At 41.2% G+C, this 18,689-nt stretch overlaps 1 protein-coding gene across 3 annotated transcripts in view; it reads left to right on the plus strand.

The window, feature by feature from the left end:
- Positions 1–18,689, plus strand: part of LOC126092208 (ATPase family protein 2 homolog) — a 64,820-nt gene that overhangs the window by 886 nt on the left and 45,245 nt on the right. For 2 of the 3 annotated variants that reach the window (XM_049907698.1, XM_049907699.1), the window contains exons 2-3: positions 7,086–7,321; positions 9,086–9,271. In XM_049907698.1, coding sequence (XP_049763655.1) covers positions 7,129–7,321; positions 9,086–9,271 — 379 coding nt within the window. In that variant the 5' untranslated portion in view covers positions 7,086–7,128. The remainder of the gene's footprint in view (positions 1–7,085; positions 7,322–9,085; positions 9,272–18,689) is intronic. The other variant, XM_049907700.1, reaches the window with a different exon arrangement.

Genomic DNA, 18,689 nt, shown 5'->3' on the forward strand with positions numbered 1-18,689 from the left:
ACAGTGATCTGCCCATTGTATGGAAGGGTTAAGCTTGTCACATTTTGTCCTCTCCCTTCCCTTCAACCCTAACAACACTAACATTACAATGTTCAAGACCCAACAATAATCCACACAACACTGGTGCATGATTCTTCATAACATGTTTGAGGAATGCTGCAGGATACCTTGTCCACTAGGACCTTGCATATGACAGCATACTGGATTGTATTAGTGGCTCCTAAAGCCCATTTCTAGAGTATTGCACTAACTTTGACTTGCATGTCATCTCCTCACTGTACACATATTAATTGTTCCAGTGTTGTTTTTATAGTGCACATTCATTAGTATGAACATTGCTGCAAGTAATTACTATAAAAATGAGTATACGGCATATTTTGGCCAGGAGTCTGCTTTTGGGGAGTTCAGCCACCTAGTGCAAGACTTTCTATTTGATGCCACTCTGGCGACGTGGATGTAGATGGCGTTGACAACACAATGCCCGGTCCCCAAGTGGAGAAAGTGTCTGACCCAGCCAGAAATCGAACCTGAGCCCCTCTCATGGCTTTCAGCCATGCTGACCACTCATTGATGGAGGTGGACTTACGTGTATCCCTACCCTCTAAGAGACTTTCAAACAATTAGTACATGCTTGAGACTTGTCGTTCTCACCAGCATGAATGTGGTAAAAATAGAAGAAAACTGAATAAAATCTTGTTTTATGTTGTGAATCGGCAAATATGAAATAGAATTTTTTGTGAACATGTATTTTTTTAAAAGTAGTTAGTGTGCATTGTTTTGCCAAAGACAAGTCACTGCATGGTTGTAACAATTTCCAGTGAATGGAAAGATGTTTTTATAGCTTGCCTTTGCTTACATTTGCAAAACTCACTTGCCTCTCACTTAGTAGACTAACTATCCATCAGAATTGTGGTTCTTTCCCATAACTTTGTCACAAAAAAAGCGGGTTGCAGGGCCTACTCAAAACAAGTGTTCATTCATGTGCCAGTTTAGTAGTGATCAGTCCTATATATCAAGCCACACAGTGAATACATGTTAGTTGGTGAATAACATATGTGGTTTGACATGATGCTCTACCTTGGTTTTTGTGGAATTCATCAGTGATAGGGCTGGAGTATGTGGCAGTGGGTTAGTGCTTGGTGTAGGTTTTACAGTGGGAACACTTACAGGGGTATAAATTGTGAGACATGGTAATTGCCTGTGAATGTTGTATAATTGGACAAAGGTGTTACAAAGGTTAGGTAGGAGATGGAAAGTGAGAAAGGGAGAGATTATCTCATTTCAGGGATTGGTTTAAGAAAGACATAGGTTTGGCAGTGTAACACATTGAGGCATTTGAGATCTGAGTAGTACTGGAAGACTAGGGAGTGCTTCTGAGTGTTTGGGTAATGGGAGCTGTGTTTGTCGGAATGTAAGAGGAGAATGCTAAAAGATAGAATTGTTTTTGGACATGATCTGTGGTATATTTGTGGGAGAGGAAAGCCTGGGAGAGGCTATTGTATGAGTCTTAAGAAATTTGATTTTGCGCCAGATATGTTGGCCATGGATGCCAAAGCTTTAGGAAAGTGGCTGTTATAATAGTGCGGAAGTGGTAAGAGCCATTGATGTGGATGTATGATTGTTTATCGGTTGGTTTTACATGGGTGAGAGTTTCAGTGAGATGTAGCTCAACACCACGGTAGCTTTGAAAAAACATTTTACTGTTAAATGTCACCCTTTATTACTGTGATAGCATGCAAGTGCAAGATAGCAGCTACCTCATTCTTGTCCAGAGTAGTGAATCAAGTTCACATTATGACTGCTACGACTACTTGCCGACTGGGGGAGGGGGGGGAGAGGGGAAAAAAAACACGGTTCCATGGAGTAGCTTGAAATGAGGGAAAGTAGAGCAGGAGAAGGATGAGGGTGACCACTCATCTAGAGTGGATAGTTATCTCTTGACATCCTATGACACACAAAATTCTTTTTTCTAAAGACTGCAGTTAAGTTTAAAGTGAAAAGAGATTGTGAAATTAAAATTTCCTGTTTTTTTCTTGGATTTATATCAGCAGCTTTTTGGCCATGTGGATGTACTTATTTAACGACAGTCTACTGTCAGGTTGTAGAGCTAATAGCTTTGGAGATGGTGTTGCTTGATGAAACTGAGGTGATTGTATGTTTTGTGGGAACTGAAGTGCATTTTTGAGCAGATAGTTGAGGTCGCCACCACTCCCCTTTTGACCATAATGCAGTATACTCTAGATCCCACAAACAGAAAAACTGTGCCCAGTAATTGGAAGAAAGCACAGATAACATTCATGTAATAGACGGGTTGCAGGACTGATCCACAAAACTAGCATCCAGTATTGTTGATAACCATCTGTTTTAGAATCTTTGAACATAGTCGAGCTAAAACAAAATGAAGTGACTCAAACAGAATTACCTCCAGCATGGATTCTAAACACATCTTTCTCACTAAAACCAACTCATGCTGTTCTCGCGTGACATGCAGGGAACCATGGATCATGGCAGTCAAGTAGATGCAGTATTTGCCTAAGTACCACACCAATGTTTATTATCAAAAGTACACGTGTATGGGCTGTCAAGCAAAGTTTGTGACTGGACTGCGGATTATTGTTAGGGAGGATACAACATGTTACCTTGGATGGAGATTTAGAAGTAACTTTAGGGGGATTTCATTGTCACAGGTGGAATAATTGCACTATGTTTTTCAACAGTCCTATGCTGATATAACATAAAGTATAAATAGAAATAAAGTAAAGATTGACTGGTTGCCATATAAATAATTGTTTAACCTTCCCTTTAAATCTGAATGTCAGAAGTTTACAAATTGAGCTGTTATTAATCTTTAATCTGTGATTTATGCACTTATTTTCTTTTGAAAATATTGAATTCACATGAGTAAAACAATTCTCTACATGGCATAATATCAATAAATATTAGATTAGTAATACTTACTTACAATAATTGCAATCATAGACTGTCATGGGTGGGACAAGGAATTGTCACGGGTGGGACTCATGTGAAGCACAATCTGTTTTTCTTTTTTACTATGTCTGTTAGCTATGAATCAGTAGGTAACATATATTTAGAGGGCACTTTAAGTTTTAATAACTTTGTAGAACATTTTTGTTGCCTATTAAAAATATAAATTTTGGTATAGTATTAGTTTACAGTTCTGAGTACTTAATTATTTCACTTGAAGAATGTACCACTTCGAAAATATATACACTTGACCTCTCACCCACTTTCGAAAATGTCTAAATTGCCAGGAAACTCATAATATAAGGTGTCCCTAACATGTTTGACATTTGGATTCGGGAGAATAGCAAGAACTTGTTCAAACTCTATGTGGGATATATCATCCTTGTCAGCTTTGAATACCTTTGCTGAGACCCAACAGATCGCATACACATAATCTGTATTTCCCCTTTGTCTTCTACATTTCTCTGTGCAATTGCAGCATATCTATATGTAGTAGATTTCTTTCTTGCAGTTTGGAACTCAACTAAAATAAAAGTTCCTGGCATGATTTGTTCCACATCTGGTTCTGAACTTGTAACATAGTGGAAATTGGGTGTCAATAGGACATCAGGATATGATTCCTCATCACTCATCTCAGAATCTGTGTAGATTAGTGAACATATGTTGGGTGAAAGTGGAAAAACCTCCACTTTCTCTAAATCTGATTTTAGGAAAGTTCTATCACATACTAGGTTACAGGTATTGTAATTGTTGAAGTAATGCTTGCTGCGAATATCTTTTATTTTTTTAACAGCTTTCCAGCGTCCATCCAGGAGGTCTCTGTTTTCATCAATATGATCTTTTGTCTGAAGAAGAGTTTATTCCAGAAACAGATGATTTGGCACAGTCTAAAAATTCCTGTGCATTGCTGATGATGACTGTTTTTTGCTTAACATTATTATCAACAGCCGTTTTTGTTACAGCTCCAATGCCATCCACTGCACCTTTCCCATGTAATGTTGCAAAGAAAAACCATTCTCCAGACACTCCAAAGTCTTGCATCATGTAGCAGAGGTTAGAAAAGGCGAATTTGTTCTTAAATTGACCTGCACAACCAACAGAAAGAATTCGTATTGAGGTCAAATTAGGAAGCTCTTGTTTCAGCTTGCCTATTGTAATCTTCAAACATGCATAAACTGAGTACTTGTCATGGCACAGTTCATCGCTCACAATTGCAAATTACTGTAGCGCTGTTTTCATCCAAACACAAATAGTGACCACTGTAATCTATGTTTGACTCCAGTGGGCACTTTGTATCTCATCTTGTGCCAGTGCTACATAGTTTTCTGCAAAATCTATTTGCAATATCACTTCATCATCACTAACTGATGCTTTCACAGCCTTGAAATCTCCAGATTGCATCCTTTTGACAAAGAAGTGCTCCTTGAATGTTTTTAGTTGAGATTGAAGTTCAGAGAGAGCTTCAAAAAGTGTTCCACAGGTAGTAGTCTGTTTAGGGTGACACTCATGTTCGGTCCATTTTCTCCAAGATATTATGTCACACAAATCAAACTTTCCATCTATTAATGTGTGCAAATTCATGATGCATTTCTTGCACTGACTTGTCATGCATATTTCACTTTCTACATCACAGCAAACAAAATTCATAAGGTGAGTGTGAGTATCAGGGAAACTAGCTATTTTTTTGTGAATAGCTTCAGTGATGAAGTTAGCATGTTATCTGCACATGCATACATTATGAGGCATTTGAGATGTTAGAACAACATTTTTAGGCCACAACTCGTAGAATTTTGAAATCTTGATATCAATATTTGGATTGTCTTGCTTAAAAAGAAAAAATGCTTCCTTAACTGTCATATTCATGTGATGTTTCTGCAAGCTAACTCTTTTCATAGTTTCATGGCCTACAATAGACTTTACATCCTTTATACCAGGTGTCTGCCTGCTTATTTCATCATTTGTGAAAAATTTTTGTATTTTGAGCAGATAATCACCTGTAAGTTTATGAGACTTTTCTTCACTACTGGGAAAATCTGCTTTACTACCTTTTTAGGTAAGCTTTCACTTACAAGCTTTTGTATTACTGCTGATTTTTTTGAGGCACTTGAAGGAAGCACCTTCTTTACCCGAGAAACAGCTTTGCCAAGGGACTGAGGACATATATATGATCCTAACTGGGAAATACAGGTCTCAGACTGATCTTCAAATAATACGGATTTTAGTTTAATTCTGTACTTCCTATTTCTTTCAGCTTCCTTCTTTCGATATTCCAATAAAGATTTTTCACTGGAGGATACCTTCATCTTCATATTTTCTCTTCTTCTTTTGTCATGCTCTCTTTCTTTTTCTTTATGGACGTTGTACTTGCTGGTATCTTTCCTCAGTTTTTCTCGAAGTTTTCTCATACGCTCTGCTGATGTTGTTTTCCCCATTTTCTGAATAAATAGTAAGTTTTTATTTAGTGTAAACCATCAAAGCACTTGTTATATCAACCAATTTAACTTAACAATAACAAGAAGTGTTAAATGGTTTAGATTTGAGTAACATCCAAATACTGTCACGGGTGGGACACAATTTCTTTTGACATATTTATAAATGATCATTTACAACTTAGAAGGTGCCTTATGGTTCATTGGATGTTTTTATTTGTTTTATTACTTGTAACCTAAAATATATAGAATTACTGTAATTGCTGAGTTAGAAGGTAAACTTTTTCATGTTTTTTGTCATGGGTGGGACACTAAATACATAGTAGCTTTTGTGAATTAGCTGCATACTTAATAACTTACCTTTCTTTAAAAACTGAAGTTTGTCAGAAAGAGCAGATTCTGCTCTTGAAATTTAACAATTAAAACATCAACAATCGCTGCAACCCAAATGTAAACAGCTCCCAACACAAAAAGCAAACCTTTTGTTTTCCATCCTCATCTGTAGAATCGCCAACTTTGTTTAACTATATTTCCTCAGCTAATTATGTAATTTTTATAATTTTTTCAGGACAGTAAAATTCAACTTTTGTAGATTCGAAAAACTGTAACATTGTTAAATTTGGAATTTTTTCGAAAAATAAGCCCCAGGCTCAGTTTGGCATGGAATGACTCTTTAGTGTGGCACAGGGAGATTTGTTGGGACACTTGATTTTCATGTTTTATTTTAATGACATTATGGACAATATTAATAACAAGCTCAGAATTTTAACAAATGATGCAGATATGTGTAGTGAGTATGTACACAGATTGGCCACTTCCTTTAAATGTTCAGAAATGTAAAATTCTGCACTCAACAAAATTAAGAAAACACAGTCCCCTATGACTATAACATCAGTGAGGCACAGATGCATTTGATCAGTTCTGCAATTTGTAGGTGTAGGAAATGGAACAAACATATAGCCTAGTTCATAATTGACACCATTTCTCAGAAACAGTGATGTCACCTGTTGTAATGAATGAATGAACAATGTCTTGACACTATTTCTTTATTAATAAAAACCAGTTTTTATTTCATTCATTAGAATACATAGGATCAGTCATACATAGCGCTGCTTGCAAACCAGTTCAGTGATCGGATACTAGGAAAATTCCATCCACAAAGTAGATTGCTTGCAAAACACATGTACAATTCATCCATGATTATTACTGAAGTATGTGAGACCTGTACCAAGTAGAACTAACAGCTAAGCAATAATCCACTTTATGAGTTTAAAAAGATGAGTGATCACGTAGACTGTACACTATTTAAAAATAATAAGATAGTGGCTGTAGATAGAGAAGGTATGAGAATAGTACTCAGATGAAGTGATGGACAAAAAGATGGATGTAGAGTCGCAGTATGAACCTATGACTGAGGAAGTAGAAGTAAAGTTTATAATTTACTATAAATGTCTTTGTTGCTCAGTCAGAACAAAAATTAAATTTCTGTGTAAGACCTATTTCAGTTGCCTTATTGGGTTTTTAGGTAATCTGAAAACACAAAACAATAAAATGTTTTCTGTCTTTTCTTGCAATTAGCATGTAAAGTGATTGTAACTAATAATATAAGTGCACTGTAAATTCTTTATAAAATTGAGCTGTGCTTAACTGATTCAATTAATTTCTGTATAGACTTCCTTGGGCCTAATTTAAAAGGCTACTTTAGATATCGAGTATGTCGCGCAAATCTGCCACTAGAAAGTCTACATCTCTGTGGGAGAAATGTGAAGTTTGCCAGGCAGTTATATCTCAAAAGGATCATGCTACACATCTAAATGGATCATGCCCTCAGGCACCAGAAGCATGGAATCATTCTTACATTATGGATGGTGTTTTCTATAGCACACTGGAACAGTTGCCATCAGTAGGTAAGTTGCAATGAGAGTGAAAATATTCACTGTCACTTACTTTAATGGCGGTTGGTGGTGGAGTGTGTGGAGATCATATACCTTCTGCTTTACAGCTTACATAAATCAATAGGAAATTTGAGGTTTCCATGGGATCAACACTTGAGTTCTTCAAGTGTGATATTTGCGTTCATGTGTTGAGACTCTGGCATGATATTTGTGGGAAAATGCTACCTGAACCAATAATAAGTAAATGAATACTTTATCACATTGTGAAAAGGAAGCTGATGTTTGAAAATGTCCCAGTAATAAAAATTGCAGGCGTCGCTGCTCTCAGCGAATGTTGCCATTTTGTAATAAAAGCAAATTGTGTGTAATTTGTAATGTTTGAAAAGTTGAAATTTGGGGAAATATTGTGATGGGAAATTCATGTGGATGGGTTATTGCTTTTTATTGTAATTGTAATTTTTTTTACTACGGTATCCAATCTGGCCTGTAAATGTGCTTCATTAAAAACACACTAACATCTTTGCTTTTATTTTTGTATTTATTCATAAAAGCTAATGTATGTGCTGGATATTGCCTATAATTACCTGATGCCATTGTCCAGCTTTGTCAGTGGCAGATATGCTACTACAACCACTAGCATTTAACATCCTATACTGTTGGAGTCTGGTGATGACGGGAGGGAAAGATTCCTCGTATTCGTTGGTAAAAGGGGTAGAAGTGAGAGGATAAAGGGACAGGTAGCTTAGAATTCTCTGATCAATTGAGAAATATTAGCTTGATATGTATATACAATGTATGACATTTATTCAGAAGAGTTTATAATGAGATGAAGGGGCACCTTGCAATGCGATCCATTGCTGTTGTTGGAGACTAACATGCTCATTGGAAATTACTACAGTCATAAAATATTACTTGGTGACATCAGAGTCTTATTCTTCGTAGCACATATCTTGGAGACATAGTCAATGTCCAACAGCTTACCTCCACACCTTGCCACAGATGTTATTGCTTATTGGTGGATGGAGCTCTCAATAATTATAGTTGTGTAATTTCATATGTCAAAACAGAGTAGACTAGCATGTGAGCATGACCAGAGTCGGCCAACTCCCTGATCTACTGCAATACTTTAACAACCATTTATGTCTAATGACTGTCAGTTTGAGATAGATCCTCATTATGTATCCATTGAATGATACGAGCCCTCCCCTCTTAAGTGTGATGTGTATTTATGCACATAAAACCAGAAAAGTTTCTTGAATCTTCTAGAGAGTTAACCAAGTTCATCATATTGCTTTGCATACCTACTAGCTACTCAGTGTCTGCAACAGGTGGGGAAGTGGTTTCTTAAGTTCTTAATAAATCTAGATAGAAATGTAATATTTGCTAGGGATGTCATTTTATATTTAGTATGATACAGCAGGAATATAGAGAAAAGTGCAAGGAATGTACTATTGATTTTGCAGTTCACACATTGCTGAAAGAACAAATATCTATGAACAGTAAAGACAGAAATGCGTGCCCTCATCATGAAAATTGTGATTTAAACTTTCTATTATATCTTTGAATTCCTCTTGTTGAGTGATGGTATCAAACATTGCACAAAGTCATTCTTGATACTCAAAGAAGAAGATGATGATGAAGATGCTCTGAATGTATATGATTTTTTAAAAAAATAAATGAAGTGATAAGTGTGGTGTGTCTATAAAAATATATATATCATTCATACTACAGGAATTTTGTGTGAAAATCAGCTATGTTGGATGCATTTTGTTACAGAATCATTGAAAAATTTGCCCTCTCAGGAACGTGAGAAATTAGTACTTCTGTCACAGTCTGCTCTTCAGATTTGTGGTATGGTGATTGGTGATCCGGTCATTATCAGTTCAAAAGGGAATTCTGCTGTGAAAATTGCCTGGCCTACTTCAGAAAAGTCTGTAACATCAGTTTTAATGATAAAAGAAGGTATACAGAAAATTTTATTTTCTTCATATAATTTAAAACTACTTTATTTGTTAATTTAAGAGGTTGGAATAATATTTCCAGCAACAATCTTATTTTATGTGTACAATGAGAACTACACTGTAAAATGTATAACATTCTATTATTTGTTTCAAATACAGGGTGAACATTAATAAAATTGACTAACTGCAGGGATAGATTTCTGACTGGTAATGGAGGAAAAGAGTCCGATGACTTTGTGTCCGGAAACACATCATTGCTACAGTAGATGGTGCTGAGGAATAACATTTCCTCTGACCATGTGTTGTGGGTTCCTTGTGTGTTGCCGCTGTGGTTGAGTGGTTCCAGGTGCTTCAGTGCGGAACGAAATGGCTGCTATGGTCGCATGTTCGAATTCTGCCTCGGACATGGATGTGTGTGATGTCCTTATGTTAGTTAGGTTTAAGTAGTTCTAAGTCTAGGGGACTGATGACCTCAGATGTTCAGTCCCATAGTGCTTAGAGCCATTCGAACTAACCTTGTGTATTGCGGGCTGTGTGATTGACACAGCGTACAGTAAGCAGCAGAAAGGTCCTGCATTCATGACGGGAACAAGTCAAGAGGGTGTCTGTGTATGGCCAAGCAGATGGAAACGGATGAGTGGCAGCATGGCATACCAAAACAAGTACCCTCACAGACAACAACCCCATCACACAACATTTCAAGCTCTTTTTGAGTGTTTGTGTGATCTTGGGTCCTTTAAGACAGATGGATGTGCAGGGAGGCAGTGGACTGTGTGTACACCATATTTGGAGGACCAGGATCTACAGGATATTGAGATGAAGCCTACTGCAGGCTCTAGGCAAGTGACTCACCCACATGGTGTAAGCCAAAGTATGATTATTTGTATGCTGCATGACAACCACTACTATTCCTGTCACCTGAAATCCAAGGAGGCCACTTTGAACATCTGTTATGACATGGGTGCAATGCAGCTCTTTACTGTGTTCCATGATGATTTGTTGTCAGTGCACGCACATCGTCCATTTCTGGACACATGTTCATAGGACCTTTTATCCTCCAGTTACAATCAGGAATGCATCCTTGCAGTTTGTCGGTTTTATTGGTGTTCACCCTGCATAATCCATAATAGCATATTTCCAACCTATAGATAAATGAACATTGTAAGTTCTTCTACATTTCCTACCTCTCTTTGTATCTCATCATCTAAATGGTTCTATCTCTGGAAGTTATCACTATGCAATATGTTATTCCAAGGAATTTAGGCATATCTTCTCTAAATGGTGTAATGCTTTACATGTATCACTAATGATTTTCTTATTGATGGGATCTTAAACATTACTGAGGGTTCACATGTGTGCTTCTGTGCCTACAGTGATCCTCACTGGTTATTTCTCTTCGTTCGGTGAAGAAACAAAAAATCACATTGTGACAGATCTGTACTGTAATCTATAAAAGTGTTTGGAATCATAATTTCCCATGGAATAACTGTGCTGTCACCACCATGCAATGATCTACATTATTTTGGAGGAATATGACCCTGTACAGCTCCAAGTGGTTGCTCATCCTTTTGAAAGCTTCAAAAAGTGTGCTGCAGCCTCTTAGTCTCCAATTACTCTTCTACTTCCACTAAGTGCGACCCTGGCAATGTGTACTCTTATAGTGAATGATATGATTTTTCCCACACTCACTGCCCTTTATTGAATGGCCATCCTCCTTTGAGATGGAGATGCATGAGTGCTACTTTGGCATAAAATAACTTGATATGGATACTTTTTCTTATAAGGTATGATACTGAGTAGTGATGTAAGGTAAAGATAAGCTATCATCAACCTGAAAGTTGGTTTGAAAACAGAGTGCTTTGCTGGACACAGGCCTGTTGGAGATGGTATGTCCTTGTGTTTCTCTCACCTTTGAACTGAATTATTCAGCCAGTTATAAGGGGTCTCTGAACCACAATGCAGCTTGGCATCTTCCACGTTAACAAACATTACTAGATGTGAAAGAAGTGAGAAGTAACAGATAAAGAATCCTAAGAGTGATAAGCTTTTTGTTTTCACTTTCATGAAAAAAAAGTTAAGTATATTTACTATAGCATTGACTTTTGCTGGGCATTCGGATGTGCTATCATGTTTAAGAGAATATCCTTCATCTCTGAATGTATTGAACAATCAAAATATTATGAAGTCAGATGGAAAAGAATTGACAAATTCAGTCATTGAAGACACTGATTTGTATTCAAAATCTCTTGTTAAAAAAAAATACAGTGCACAGAAATGCCCAAATTTCATCTCCTTGACTGGTACCTGCTGCAAGCAATGTATAGTATTCTTGGTGTATTGTGACAGACATATTTTATGCACATGTTAAGATACTTCTGGGACATGCCACAAATGCAGAAATGTCCGTCTATGTAATTATTACTTAATATTTATAATAGAGGGAAACATTGCATGTGGGAAAAATATATCTAAAAACAAAGGTGATGTGACTTACCAAAAGAAAGCACTGGCAGGTCGATAGACACACAAACAAACACAAACATACACACAAAATTCTAGCTTTTGCAACCAACGGCTGCTTCGTCAGGAAAGAGGGAAGGAGAGGGAAAGACGAAAGGATGTGGGTTTTAAGGGAGAGGGTAAGGAGTCATTCCAATCCTGGGAGCGGAAAGACTTACCTTAGGGGAGGGGGGGAAAGGGACAGGTATACACTCGCACACACACACATATACATCCACACACATACAGACACAAGCACTGGCAGAATTGTTTGGGTAGCTCAGAGGTAGAGCACTTGCCCATGAAGGCAAAGGTCCCGAATTCGAGTCTCGGTCCAGCACACAGTTTTAATCTGCCAGGAAGTTTCAGTAATAAGCTTGGTTTCACAAGTTGTTCTGCCTTTGATAATGTAGGATTGGCTGGTGTTAGGACTGGGCAAGTTGGTAGTGAGTGGATGCGCTGAATAGGTTTGACATTGGGATCAGTTGTTGTTATAATGGAGTAGGGATAGTGGTCTCTGAATGTCAGATGCATTTACGGAGATGTTATGGAGTTTAGGATGGCAATAGAAGGTGATGGTGGGTTGTGTTGGGAGGATATTGGTGGGAGGGGGGAAGAGGAGAGAGAGAGGGGGGGATCTTATTTCAGGACTTGACTTGAGAAAGTCAAGTCTTGATGGACTAATGTATTGAGACATTATTCAAGGGCTGTGTGACAGTGGACAGTGGGCGAAAAGAAGGATACTTCTGTGTCTTTTTTGGAATTGGAGAGGGTTAGATGAGTAAACTTCCCATGAGATTTGTTCATGAATAAGGTATGTGGCATAGTTGCAGGAGAGGAATGTCTGGTAGAATATGTTGGTATAGGCATAGAGGGATCTTGGGGTGGAGCAGATAAAAACTGATGAGCTGTTCTGTCTCACAATTTTATAGTTTTATAAATATGAATTAATTACACCTATCCATAAATATGGACTGGAGGTAAGTGGATCACCTTCAATTACTGAATAGGATGTCAAATTAAACATCTTTCAGCCATCTAGTTGCCAACCTTATTTTATTTGGCAACCAGTTTCAGCATTTTACTAAACCATCCTCAGGCCCCTGACCAATGTGTAGGAAGATTCTACCTCGGTTGTGATCAAAACAGATGCTAGCAATACTGGTATTAGTAGCTTTTTGCTGTCGTGATCACTTCAGACATCATCTGCCGGCAGATGATGGTTGAAGTGATGGCTATAGCCAAGTCCCACAACCATCTCTAAAAAGATGAATGTACAGAGACTTTAATTACTGACTTTGTTTTGATCATGAAATTCGTCTTGGTAACTTCAAATATTGCTTCATTAAGTTTTTTATGTGAGTGGGGCCTTTCCGTCATGACAGAAGGTAAAGGTCTTCATTGACAAACTAGACAATGGGAATAAAATTGATTGCATAACAGAAGATCATCAAATTAAGAATCATACGTGGGTCCCTGTAGGGCCTGCTGCTATTATTAGCTTACATACATTCTATTTCAAAGATTTTAAAGAAGTGTTCAAAAACTATAATGGTAATCAACCACATCAGACAGGGACCAGGTGACAGCTGAGGAGACCTATAATTGGTTCACAGAAAACTGATTATTTGTTATTGTTGTGGTGTTTTATGTATTACACAATTTCAAATGAATACAATGAGTTTTCGGCCATACAAATAAGCATCAATTATCATACACTATATTAAACACTGTTGTGAAAGTGTTCAGTTGAATAACAATCTGAAACGGAATTGACAGATAAATGGAATAATCAGGAAATTCAGTTCAGGTTTTTGGCTGCTAATAGGATCTCTTGCTGTGTTGATTTGAAGAGATATGTTAAAGCTTATTTTGCAAACTGTCACTCCAGGTTGTTCCATTGTAACATGTTCTTGAGTAATACAGGTAAAGTAAATAAATTATCTGTTCAGCAAAAGTGAACAATAAAAATATTGTGTGATGAAGTAATATGTCTTGCTGACTTCTCATTAAGAATTGTGGAATTCTGACCCTCATATCCTAGTAAATTTTTTCCTTAATGGTATTTGGGGCTAATAATAAAACGAGGTATCAGATGAACTGTAATTTATACAATCATAATACAGTTCCCATAAATAAGTCCCTTGTAGACTTTGCCTCTTTATGTAGTTTTCAGAATGGGCTTAACTATTCAGATGCCAAGATCATCAAGAAGCTGGCACTAGACACGAAGCAGTAAATTGGGAATCACTGTAAATTACGATGGAAATCAGAGCATATATTATTAGAATCTTCTTTGTAATGAATGGGGTGCTCTTAGGAACCATAGAAACTTCAAGGAAGAAAGTTGCTTCCAGTTGCAAATATTTGATTTGCTGGGCATTACCAGTTTCAACCTTAGGTCATTATTAGTCTGGTACTGCCCGCTGCGGAATTTGAATCCCCGCCAGGCGTCATGGACGTCAAAGATCCCTAGAGGTCTCTGCACCATCGCGCCATAAGGCGTGGCGGCGTGCGCATCCTGGCCCGCATTTAGAGTGAGGGCGCCACAGTGGAACACGTGGTTCCAGCAGCCAATAGCGGCGCACCCGATAGAGTATTTAAGCACCTGCCTCTCGCTCAGCAAGTGAGTCTTATCATTGGGTGAGTCTTATTAACACATCGCCTCAACAACAGACAGCATGTTTATCGTTCTTTGTTCTCATTACTAGTGGATGTCTTGGATTCATTTGGTTGTCTCCGTCACTCCGTTGCTTCTTGCGTGTTGCCGTTGTAAGGTCTCTCTCCATCATCCGTCGTTGTTTCGTGTCCATCCTTTCCATTCATTTGTTTGTTCGCGGGCCGCTCTCCTTTGGTCCCACTGTGCTTTCTCGACCGCCCCGCCGCCAAAGACCGTTCTGGTCGTGGTTACAACAGGTTACAACATCTTTGGCGATGAGGTAAACAGTGGTAGTTGCTAGCATGGAGGCAAAGTTGGTCTGTCTTCTGGAGCAACAGCAGCAGCAGCAGCTCCAGTTAGACATCCTACAACAGTCGCTGCAGTTACTAACGGACAAAGTCGATGCCCGGGACGCATTACCAAAACAGCTTCCGAGTCCTCAGGTGTCCGATGTTTTCCCACGTCTGCCGTCGTTTCCACCCTTTAATGATGCTAAAGAGGACTGGGAAACCTACTTACATTGGGCGAAACAACATTTCACGGCTTTTGAAGTCACAGACGACTCCTTGCAGCAGTCGTTGTTTTTGTCTCGGGCCTCCCCAGACACGTTCTTTCTTCTCCGCAAGTTGTAACTGTTGTCCGATCCTGTGGCTCTCTCTTTCCAGGAGATATGCCTTTTGCTGACAAACTATTATTCACAACACTACCATGTGCTCGCCTCGCGGCTAGAGTTCCACCAGTACCGTAAACAGCCTGGTCAATTGTATCATTCCTGGGTCACGAAATTGCAGGGTCTCAGCCGTTGATGTTATTTTACGTGCACCAATCAGGTGTAAGGCTTTGTATGCAGACTCCCTGATCCGGGATGTGGTCGTTCAACTGGCTCCTGATCCTGAGGTCTGTACTGTGGCCTTGAAACTCGACAACCTCTCCTTGGAAGAGATTCTCTGCATTGCCTACTCCTTTGAAATTGCTCAAGCGGCTAACGAGCGTCTTATGGCGCGACTGCAGGTGGTGGCGATCGTGGTGTCACGGCGGGTTCTGCCCTCGGGATGTTGACGTGGCCCGGCCGACAGAGGCCAGCGCTGTTGGGACCCCTCGTTGTCCGATGTCTCTATGGCATCGGCGCCTCCGGTTGCTCATGTCACCAGTCGCAAGGCCCTCTTCCATCTGGCCCACATTGCTTTACTGCTCATTCACGTGCTGACTGTCCCCACCACTGGAAAACGTCTATGCTGTGTAACAAGGAGGGGCACATCCGATCCGTTTGTCGTAGTCGCTTGACTCGCTCCAGTCCTGCCCCTCCTGGGCCTCAAGATACAGTCCATGCTCTCCAGTCGGTCATCCCACAGGATCACCCGTCTGCGCGGAAGCTTTTTCTCATGCTCCGCCTTTCCACTGAGGATGTCCGTTTTCAGGTCGACACTGGGGTCACCGTCTCCCTGATTAATATGGCAACATATACCCGGCTGGGCTCTCCTGAGTTGTCACCTCCCTCTCGCCGTTTGGTCACCTATGGAGACGGTTCCATTCCCCTTCGTGGGCAGTTCATCATCCGTAAGACGTACAAGCGTGTTCCCTGGCTCCTTACCTTCTTTATCGTCGACCATCTGTTGGCTTCGAATATTTTTGGCTTGGATGCGTTTCAACTGTTTGGCTTTTCAATTTCCGACGAAGTTAAGGTCGTTTCCACAGCTGTTCCTTTTCACGAGTTGGATGAACTGTGCTCCACTTTTGCATCGTTGTGTGCAACAGATCTCGGATGTGCTTCCGGCTTTCAGGCAAATGTCACCCTACGGCTGGATGCACAGCCTCGCTTTTTCCAGGCCCGGCCCCTTCTAGTGGCCTTATGGCCGGCGGTCAAGCAGGAACTTGATTGGCTCCAGGCCGCTGCCGTTCTGGAGCCTGTAACTTACAGTGCCTGGGCGACACCACTGGTGGTCACATGGAAACCCAGTGGGTCCCTTCGGCTGTGTGGGGACTTTGGCGCTACAGTCAATGCTCAGTCCCTCGTTGACACTTACCCCCTTCCCCGACAGGAAGACCTTCTCACCAAGCTTGCTGGTGGAGAGTATTTTTTAAAGATTGGCCTGGCTGAGGCATATCATCAGTTGCCCTTGGATTATGACTCTCAGAACATCATGGTTATCAACATGCCTTTCGGATTGTGTAAGTACAAGTGCCTTCCCTTTGGTGTCTCTTCAGCGCCGGCAATTTCCAGTGATTCCTGGAGCAGCTTACACAGCCTATCCCTGCCTGTGTGAATTATCTGGATGATATCTTGGTCGCCGGTCATTCCCACCAGGAATATTTGCAAAACCTCAGCACCTTATTTCACCCTCTGCAATCTACAGGTTTACGCTGTCGGCTGGACAAGTGTTGTTTTTTTCAACTGGACGTGGAATACTTAGGCCACTGGCTTAGCAAAGATGGCATTCGCCCTTCAGGTAGTAATGTCGCGGCCACTGAGGCCCTTCCTCGTCCCAAGGACTTATCTGAACTCCAGGTGTTTTTGGGCAAGGTTACTTATTACTTAAAGTTCATACCCCAGGCTGCCTCCGTTGCTCAACCCCTCAATCACTTGCATCGCAAAGGGGTACCTTTTGATTGGACTCCTGCCTGTGACCAGGCTTTTCTCCATTTAAAGGCGATGCTGAAGTCCTCCCCTTGCCTTACTTCCTTCTGTCCGGACCGCTCTTCGGTTGTGGCAGCTGATGCATTGGCATACGGCATTGGGACTGTACTCACGCACCGGGATGCCGATGGCTCCGAACAGCCCATCGCTTATGCCTCTAAGACGTTGACCCCAGCACGACGGAACTACTCCCAGATTGAAAAGGAGGCCCTGGCGATCGTGTTCGCCGTCCAAAAATTTCACACCTACCTCTGTGGGCCAAATTTCACCCTACTGACGAACCGTAAACCCTTCGTTAAACTTTTCGGACCTCACCCTCACCTTCCAGAGCAGACAGCTTGTCTCCAGCGCTGGACATCGTTTTTACGTAATTATGCTTACACCATCCGGTATAAGCCCACCACCCACCATGCTAGCTAACGCGGACGCTTTGTCACGTCTCCCAGCCAGCTTCGATCCTGCCTTTGACCGACAGGAGGTCCTCTGCTCTCACATTGACTCCGCCGGCTGGGATGCACTGGACGGTCTGCCTCTTATGGCTGCTCACATTGCTGCGGCTAGCTGCCGTGACCCCGTCTTGCGGCAGGTTCTCCAATATGTTGTCCGTGGGTGGCCGTCCTATGTTACTTGTCGGATGCAGTCTGATTTCAGTCCCTGGCGCCACCTGTCCTACAGGCTCTCCATGGTCGATGATGTCCTTCTGTTGGCTACGGAGTTGGATGCCCATCGGGTGGTCATCCCTCTGAAATTGCGGCTTCGGGTGCTCAGTTTGTTACACCGCGGGCACTAGGGTATGTCCCGTATGAAAGTTTTGGCTCACCGGCAAGTGTATATGCCCAGCATCGATGGCGATGTTGAGTGCCTAGTCCGTGGGTGCACTGTCTGTGCGCATCACCAGGCAAGCCCCCCCTCGGTCATTTGCACCCTGGCCTGTGTCTTGCCGACCCTGGGATCACATCCATTTCAATTTTGTGGGCCTGTTTTTGGGGTCCATATGGTTATTCATCGTTGATTCCTACTCCAAATACCCATATGTTGTCCGCATGGCATCCAACACCACGGAGCCTACACTCACAGCCCTGGCCCAGGTTCTCGCCATTGAGGGCCTGACACAAATGTTGGTCTCCAATAATGGTCCCAAATTCATGGCGTCCTCCATCCACGACTTCTGTCAGGTCAACGGTATCAAACATACCCGTAGCCCCCCTTTCCACCCTTCGTCCAATGGCACGGCAGAGACGCTTGTCTGCACTTTTAAACACCAGTTGACAAATGCGGTAAACACATCTCCAACCACATCGGCCCTCATCCTGTTTTTAGCACCTATCGCACTACGCAGATTGACGGGCGCAGTCTGGCAAAGCTCCTTCATGGGCGACAGCGACGGACCCTTCTCCATTTGCTGACACCATCTGCCTCCCGCCCCCACTCCCGGCCCTCGCTGCGGTATGCCCCTGGCATGGCTGTGTGGGCCCGCGAGTATGGGTGCAAGGTGGCTTGGACACCTGCCACAGTCGTCGCGGCCCATAGGTGACATGTGACGTCGGCGCAGACGTCGAAAGGGTTGGAACGCCGCCATCATAATCAGCTCCACCCGCGTGCCCCTGCGGGACTCACGCTGCCGCC

Source organism: Schistocerca cancellata, chromosome 7, assembly GCF_023864275.1.
Source record: "Schistocerca cancellata isolate TAMUIC-IGC-003103 chromosome 7, iqSchCanc2.1, whole genome shotgun sequence".
Classification (NCBI taxonomy): Eukaryota; Metazoa; Arthropoda; class Insecta; order Orthoptera; family Acrididae; genus Schistocerca; species Schistocerca cancellata.